This window comes from Cucurbita pepo, chromosome LG13 (assembly GCF_002806865.2).
Source record: "Cucurbita pepo subsp. pepo cultivar mu-cu-16 chromosome LG13, ASM280686v2, whole genome shotgun sequence".
NCBI classification, from domain to species: Eukaryota; Viridiplantae; Streptophyta; class Magnoliopsida; order Cucurbitales; family Cucurbitaceae; genus Cucurbita; species Cucurbita pepo.
In genome coordinates this window covers 75585-84741 of record NC_036650.1, presented here as the reverse complement: position 1 = coordinate 84741, position 9157 = coordinate 75585, and the positions used below count along the sequence as shown (strand labels likewise).

General features: G+C 37.1%; 1 protein-coding gene across 1 annotated transcript; it reads right to left on the bottom strand.

The window, feature by feature from the left end:
• Positions 1-6284: 6284 nt before the first annotated feature.
• LOC111808912 (RAP domain-containing protein, chloroplastic) lies at positions 6285-9132 on the bottom strand. Its single transcript, XM_023695149.1, has 3 exons — positions 7048-9132; positions 6860-6942; positions 6285-6581 (listed from the first exon to the last, which is right to left on the bottom strand). Exons 1-3 carry the CDS (start codon positions 8888-8890, stop codon positions 6510-6512), a joined length of 1998 nt encoding a protein of 665 aa, XP_023550917.1. The 5' UTR covers positions 8891-9132; the 3' UTR covers positions 6285-6509.
• Between the last annotated feature and the right edge of the window lie 25 nt (positions 9133-9157).

Here is a 9157-nt window from a genome sequence, read left to right as displayed (position 1 = left end):
AAAATTTTGAGGGAAGGATATTTGAAAATATTTAAGCTGTGAATATAAACAACACCATTTTTTTTTTATCAGGAATAGGAATCACGATTTTCCATAATTGTATGATATTGTCCACTTTAAGCATAAGCACTCCCTCCCAACAATCCTCCCCTCAAACAAAGTACACTAATTGAGGCTCGATTCCTTCTCTAGAGCCCTCGAACAAAAGGCTTTGGGTTGGCCTCATAACAAATAAACCTAAGATTAGAAAACCAAAAAAAATTCCAAAACATAACTGGTTTGATGGATTTGCTGGAAGGCGAGTTGAATTGAAGATAAATGGGCCAGAGGCCCATTTGTAATTTGGGGGTTGGGTGAACCCTATTTGTAATTTGGGGGTTGGGTGAACCCTATTTGTAGTTTGGGGGTTGGGTGAACCCTTTTCACGCATACACATAAGTCGTATATAAAAATTGACTCGGTCAAAATTCATATAATAATATTTTNCCTTGCCCAATCCTCATCATATTCAACCCCCCATTTTTTTAGGTGAAAAAATGTATTTTATTATTTTTAACAAAAGTAAGAAGATAAATTTAAAATATTTAAAAAAATAATAAAAATAAAAATCAGACAAAAATGTTTGAGTTTGAAAATATGAAGACTAGGATGGAAATGTATTTTACCCTTGTTGTTAGCTTCAAATGTTATTCAATTTAATATTCGTTCTTATGATTTAAAAATAAATAAATAATCAAAATTATTATTATTATTATTTAATAAAAATTTTGAGGGAAGGATATTTGAAAATATTTAAGCTGTGAATATAAACAACACCATTTTTTTTTATCAGGAATAGGAATCACGATTTTCCATAATTGTATGATATTGTCCACTTTAAGCATAAGCACTCCCTCCCAACAATCCTCCCCTCAAACAAAGTACACTAATTGAGGCTCGACTCCTTCTCTAGAGCCCTCGAACAAAAGGGTTTGGGTTGGCCTCGAAGATGATAAACCTAGGATTAGAAAACCAAAAAAAATTCCAAAACATAACTGGTTTGGTGGATTTGCTGGAAGGCGAGTTGAATTGAAGATAAATGGGCCAGAGGCCCATTTGTAATTTGGGGGTTGGGTGAACCGTATTTGTAATTTGGGGGTTGGGTGAACCCTTTTCACGCATACACATAATTCGTATATAAAAATTGACTCGGTCAAAATTCATATAATAATATTTTATTTATGGGTTACGTTCGAAGCTTATCCTTTACTCCTTCATCCTAAACTTCCCCATTAAGTCTAAAATGTATCCTTCCTCGCGTTTATCTCATTCCACCCACTTCTACCACATAACACCCAAATCAAATATCCAGTTATACTATATATATATATATATTTTGTATTCCATGTTTTTGTATGTATTAAAAAAATAATAATAAATAAAAAGCTATATTTTATATTCACCAAATAATAATAATAAACATAAAACATATTTGGTTGAATGAGTATTGAGTTGGAAGGAGTATTGGGTGCCTTTTGAAAGAACAAAGAAAGTTCCATCTTTTGACTAGGGATGATCGTTCAATTTATCTATGATCATCAAGGGAATGATCTCCAAATTCTCTTGATCCTCAAATTATAATCAAGAAATACTATTCTCTTGATCCTCAAATTATAATCAAGAAATACTATTTTGATCTTCAATTTATAATCAAGAAATACTGTATTAATTGTTATAAGGTATTTTGAGCTTCTTGAGCCTGTAGGACCTTAGCTTAAGCTCAAAATGAATCAAGCCTAAAACAAAATTATGAGCAGAGTTAGTTTATGCATTATTTTATTAGGACCTAATGAAATGATTATGAAGGGAGAACTTTGGGAGCAAAAGATACATGAACGACGATAGGGAAGATGAGTATTGTGAAAATTGAAACGCGAGAGCAAAAAACATGAAGCCGGATTCAATGTTACCAAATGTAAGAACCATTTTCAAGTAATCAAAGAACCATTTTGAGTCTCAAGCGTACAGAGAAAAAAGGAAAGGAGATACAAAATTTTCAACCATTTGGCATTTACGTTACATATATGTATGAGAGGAGCTGAGATCCTTAGTGTCATTGGACGGCATAAACGCCAGCACCATAAGCATTCCCAGAAGCCCAATCGGAAGGAGTAGCAGCAGCATCAACGGCGGCGGCGGTAGGGGAGGCAGAATCAACGGAAGAATCAACAGCGACGCTGCCAGGCATATCAGCACCCCCAAATAGCTCGCTGCCGGCACCAACCGCCGCGCTTTCCCCTGCGATAGAGACCGCGCGTACTCTACCCGCCGCCGCTCCTGCGCGTAATACGAAATCCTATTGGCCGAATCGGAAGTGAAATTGGAAGTGGACCTTCCGTCCATGAAATAACACGGCTGTTTTTGGCTCCGCTGCTGGAGATTTACCCAGTGGTCGGGATTCGGAACGCCCCGCTCCTCGGCTTCTGGAAATCCAAGTCTCATTGACGAAATTTGAATTGGATGGCTCCAAATCAACCCAAGATCAATCGGTAAAGCCCTAGAATCAAAAGTGATGTAGAGATTTGGGGAGAAGATGAAAAGAAAAGCGCAGATCTATTGAAAGAGAAGAGGGATTGGGGAGAAATCCGTTGAAATGGAAATCGAAGAAGGGGAGGTGGAGAAATGGGGGAATTTATGGAATGATGATGGAGAAGGCGGTGAATGGGAGGAGAAGAATGAATGGAGAGAGGGGATGAATAATAGTGAAATTGATGGGGTGGTTGGTCACAGCACACAGAACAGAGAGGGTTTTGGCGTATAATTTTATTTTTGGTTAAATTTTAACGTTACTGAAGCGTCAAAAGGGAAGAGAGAAGGATGGGTTCAGTGAATTTCATACGCCAAGTGGAGTTTACGAAACAAATACAACTTGCTGCTTTTAGAAAGATAACGAANTTTTTTTTTTTTTTTTTTTTTTTTTTTTTTTTTTTTTTTCATTCACTCACTTTTTCATATAATTTAATTCTATATCTAACCCATTATCTCATTTTTCGTCTAGATCAGATCGAGTATGTGATGTTGTGCGATTCTAACATTTTTCTTCTAACATTTTTCTCCTCAGTTCAATGCATTAGTACAACCGAATCTTCTCTTTGCACTCACTGCGGTAGCTATTGCTTTTCGTGCCTTCTTTCTTAGCGTCCAGACGACGGTTATTCGTTTTATTATCTCTATATGAATTGTACTTTTAATTTTTATGGGTTATGAAATTCAATTGATGGTTGATTATAGGATCTAAGGTTTGTTTCATATCTAAATTTTGCTTCTTAGGGTACGGTCATTTTCATTTTGCANGAGGGTTTTGGCGTATAATTTTATTTTTGGTTAAATTTTAACGCTACTGAAGCGTCAAAAGGGAAGAGAGAAGGATGGGTTCAGTGAATTTCATACGCCAACTGGAGTTTACGAAACAAATACAACTTGCTGCTTTTAGAAAGATAACGAGNCATAGTGTTATCGAGTTAATAGGAGATTAGGGTTTAGTTTTTCGGGTTTTTTTCGTCTTTGACTGAATTAGTATCTCAAAGTTAGATAAATGGATTGGGATGGTACAAACCTTAATAGTTCGTTTAATAGTAGTGTATGTTGTAGACCGAAAGGGAGAGGGAGATGAAAAATGAGAGATATTAGATGGAAGGAGATAATAAGATTTCCCCCCTTTTATGGGTGTTTTTAGCCAAACACATGCATCAAAGGAAAAGAACCCAATTCTAAAATCAAACAAAAAGTTTNTGTGTCTTCCAAGGTTCCGACCCCCTGCCCTCCTTTCTCTTTTATTTCAACTTTTTTTTTTCTTTTTCTTTTTTTTTAATTCACTCACTTTTTCATATAATTTAATTCTATATCTAACCCATTATCTCATTTTTCGTCTAGATCAGATCGAGTATGTGATGTTGTGCGATTCTAACATTTTTCTTCTAACATTTTTCTCCTCAGTTCAATGCATTAGTACAACCGAATCTTCTCTTTGCACTCACTGCGGTAGCTATTGCTTTTCGTGCCTTCTTTCTTAGCGTCCAGACGACGGTTATTCGTTTTATTATCTCTATATGAATTGTACTTTTAATTTTTATGGGTTATGAAATTCAATTGATGGTTGATTATAGGATCTAAGGTTTGTTTCATATCTAAATTTTGCTTCTTAGGGTACGGTCATTTTCATTTTGCATAGTGTTATCGAGTTAATAGGAGATTAGGGTTTAGTTTTTCGGGTTTTTTTCGTCTTTGACTGAATTAGTATCTCAAAGTTAGATAAATGGATTGGGATGGTACAAACCTTAATAGTTCGTTTAATAGTAGTGTATGTTGTAGACCGAAAGGGAGAGGGAGATGAAAAATGAGAGATATTAGATGGAAGGAGATAATAAGATTTCCCCCCTTTTATGGGTGTTTTTAGCCAAACACATGCATCAAAGGAAAAGAACCCAATTCTAAAATCAAACAAAAAGTTTGAATTTTTTTGAATTAGCTGAAGCAGAAGAACAAAGTCCAAAAAATGGTTAAAACATGGATTAGGAGCCATTAAGAACACAATTAACTTTAATATATATACAAAAGATTTAAAAGGAAAAGAAATGAGAAGGGGGTGTAGATGATGGGAAAAGAGGGGATGAGATGCCAAAAAGATGGCCACAGAAATGGAAGAAAAATAGATATGATTTCAACATGTCATGCCAGTGTTCCTATGATACACAAATCTATATTCCCAAAATGCCCCTCCATCCCACACATTCCATGACACATGTCCTTTTCATTTTCCTTGTTCCACACTAACCCAACATATCCTTCATCCCTTTCCACACTCTCCCCATCCGATTACTATACCTCACTATATACACACATCAAACAAGTGTTAATAACAATGGTGACCTAATATGCACTTACAACTTTTAACTTGAAACCAATGCAAGCTGAACTATTGTGACCCAGAAACATCCACGTGATGAATGAGGTGGGAAAATATTGGGCGCGACAGTGAGAGGGAAGGGGGAAAATCAGAAGAGACGGGACAGGGTTTGATTCTTATTATTAATGGTAAGCAAGCATGTGAGTTGCACATGCCTTACAGCTCCTCTTTTGGGTCTTTCTCTTTCTTTTGCAATTCAATGCATCTTCCTTGCTTGCCTACCCAATCACCCAAACCGGCCTTCTAATTCCCACCCCTATCTTTCCCTTTCAATCCTTTTTCCTTTTTCTAATATTCCAACTCAACTATAAATAAATATTTTCCCCCACTCCGGGGGGCATAATTGTAATTCCATACTCCCACTCTTCAAACTTCCTCTTCAATATTCAAACTTGGTGACTTTATTATTCACTCACTTAAATCATTGTCTAGAGAGGAGGGATGGAGGGATGGAGGGATAATTTAGTTTCAAGTTTAAGATGTGGATGTGAGCGTGTCAAATGCCACGCGTCTTAAACTGAGAGAATTTAAAAAAAAAAAAAAAANAAAAAAAAAAAAAAAAAAAAAAAAAAAAAAAAGGGAGACAAATGATATGGGAATGTAGTGGAGAATGGAAAAGAGAGATGATTTGAGAGAGAGAGAGAGAGAGAGAGAGGGTGCATGAATGAATGAATGAATGAAAGAAAATGAGATATGGGAAAAGTAGTTTTGTGGAGAACGCCCACGGTTTTTGTTTTCAAATAATTTGGGAAGAAAGAGAAAAACATTTAATGAAGGTAGGAGGAGGAGGAGGACAGCAGCCGTGTCATTATTACTTACGCCTACGCCTACGCAAACACAACCCAACCCAACCCTTTGAGCTTACGTCCCAATTTTGGTTCCATTTTCTATTTGCCTTTCCTTTCCAATACATCCCCTCTTTTTCTTCTTTCCTAATATACCTTTGGACGCCCTCAACACGCATTTGCGTTTAGTAATATTCATTCATCTTCTTTCTATCATCCATTGTGTCCAAGATTTTATAAGCCTCTCTCTATGGTGCAAAGCTCCCAACATTTTTTCTTACCTAACATACACAAAATCTAATCTAACTTAACTAACGTATTGGAGGGCCAATTAAGGGTCAACACCCTTAAAATCACAATGCCTATTCCCATCGCTTCTCATATATTCATCACAAACATTCATCTCCGTTTCAGTTGGAACAAAATATCATACAGAAGATCGCCATGACATGTGTACTGGGAAATTCACTAACATCGGTTGGCATGCTAAAAACAAACGCTCATAGCAGTATTGGTGTGTGTGTGTGTGTGTGTGTGTGTATAAATCTTTGAAGAAAACCAAAATCAAAACTTTCTATAGATGCTAAATATACACAAATTGGTAATGTTCTCATAATCACATCCATCCCCATCAACAACATTAAAAAAACTCATCCAAAGCAGCTCAATGATTATCATGGGTTGGTTGATTGTATGTGGATTTACTTCACAAATGCAAACAGTTGATACAGCAACATACCTTTCCCGTCGATAAGGGCTATTCGTCATTCATGCTACCTTTAATCTAAGTGATCTTTGAGGATTTCTCGTAGACAGTTTAGTTGCTCATCCTCACCTTGTAATTCCTCCCACTACAGGAAAAAAAAACGCCATTGTATACATTAGAGAGCTTCAGACCCTTCTTTTGAAAAAGAAAACAGATTAGGAAAAGAAACATGTTTTTCCATTTATGAAAATTGACTTCACAAGTATGCTACCATACCATGGCTAGAATTGACCACTAGATCGGGCAGTTATGGAAATTTGAAAGTCATGCTTATAAACACATTGGGACACTTGAAGGATTCAACAATTCAGAGCAACAGTCAACAAATAATTCATATTCAATATACAAGATTGCAACACAGACCTCCTGGTGAGACAACGATACCACCTTCCAGCCTGCAGCAGTTATGTAACGACGTTTCAGCACGGTGTGTCCCAGAGCTATCCCTGTAGAAAAGTAGAAGCAGCTTACTTTTATTGGTTTGGTTTCTAAAAGGCACATTAACCAGGCTTACAAGACTTCGTATTGCTAAAGATTTACAGAAACCTAACCTGTGTTTCTAGAGAAATGGGTTGGACCATCAATCTCCAAAGCAACCTTCTTATCTACTATAACGGCGTCTAAAGTGTAACCATCAAATACATATTCCCTGATCCACTCATGACCTGTGCTAACAAGAAGACGGGATACTTCTTTCTGAAATGATGAAGTTGTTTTCTGATTGAACCTCTTAGTTTTCCCAGCAAGACTAGCTTTCTCTTCGAGATCGGAGCTTAAAGATAACCGAAGATGTGAATATTCCCGCTTCAAGCAGTGATTCACAAGATACAGTTGAGAAGCAAACATGATATCATTCCTATGCTGCTCTGAAATATCTTCCTTCTCAAAGTAGCCTATGGTTCTCCAAATGTGGGAAAAGAAACTGCGGTCCATTTGCCCCAATACAGCATAAGACCAAGCTATATTTCCTAACTGATTCCGATTAAATTTGAGCACTGGAGAGCCTAATGCTCCATCTAATTCAAGATCACTAATGAGACCAACAGTGCTTTCTTGATTACTATTTAATGTTCCTTCACTCAGGTAGCATGTAAATTGACTTGCATCACTATAAACATTGTCTAAAGATTCCAGCAAAAGGTCAGGAGATTCATTTAAAGAGGCAAAAGCCCACAATACCTGAGCTAGTTCCTGTTCTTGAAATGTATGGACTATATGTGATGCTCTTTTTGCTAATTCCGAGAAGAGATCAGAAGCAGAATGTTGCATTGAAGCAAATGCTCCAGCAATGTTAGCAACATTCTGAGAATTCAACTCCTCTATCTTGGTCAAGGTAACTTTTGCAACTCTATCCATCTCTGACAGAAAAAGTTGATCACCTCCAATCTTGGACATTGCCCAAGTAATGTTGGAGATGCCTTGCGCCGAGCACTCTGGCAATGCCATCATGGCAATACCAATCAGCATCGACATTTCTCTTCGACGAGCGAAAGCTAACCTGTATGATTTCAACATTGAATTTTTTTCCATATTCTTAGCAATCCTATGAAGTGCTGTGGCAATGTTCAAAGGAGACAAAGGAGAAGGACTCAATCCTTTCCGAACAGCAAGGATCATATCAGAAATAAGCTCTAATACTTCATCTGCAGTCTGTGCTTCTATAATTGCTCTGTTCAAATTGACTTCCTTTTTACGATCCGAAGGCCCCGAGTATTGGGACAATGTTTGAATAAAATCCTCCATTGTCTTCTCCTTCCTTTGTTCAAACATCCCACCACCCATTATGCTCACACTCTTACTCAAATGGTTAGCGTCATTAATACTTAAACTATCCAACAAATCCAAATCCAAATCCAAATCCTCATCTGAATCAGACTCCAGTTCTTCCTCAAAGACATTCTTATTCTTATTAACCCCATTAGCCTTGCTTCCCAAGATCTTCTTCTTCTTCTTCTTTCTTTTCTTCTTCACAGTAAACAAATCTTCCTCTGTAGAAGTGAAGCCTCTTGCCTCAATGGCTCTAAGAGATGCCTTCCTAGCCCTCAAGCACCAGTCCATGCCCTCATCATCATCAAGAAGCTTCGATTTCATTTGTTTTTTCTTCTTCTTCGGTGGTTGAAACCCCAACGGATCAAGCTCTTCAAGCAATTCCACTTCCCACTCCATATTGTCGCTGTTACCTCTAAAACCCCCATTTTCGCTGTCAAATTTAATACTGGTGGAGCTGCTGACGGCAGGGCCATCCGAGTTTACACAATTTCTTTGAATATGGCTTACATTAAGTTTTCGCGTCAAAACTCCAGATGCTAATTTAATAGCCGGACGTGTTTTGTGCGAGAAAACACAAGAATTTGAGAAACTAAGCGCAGGAAATGTACCCAACAACACTTCCATATCCAATTTCTTATACAACTTTTCTCTTCCGATAAGACTTAAGCACTATTTCGTAAGGAAAAATCGTGAATTAAGTGAGAATTGCAGAAATGTTAATATCTTAGAAATGGCAACATACCTATCGGAGACCGAAAGTGCCGCTTCTTGAGATGAACAAGTACAGTGTTGCTAAGGCCCCAACCCGACGCCATCCTAATTATCATACGGTCAAGTGATTTTCTTCCGAATATTTGTAAATTCATTATTACCCAAAAAAAAAAAAAAAAA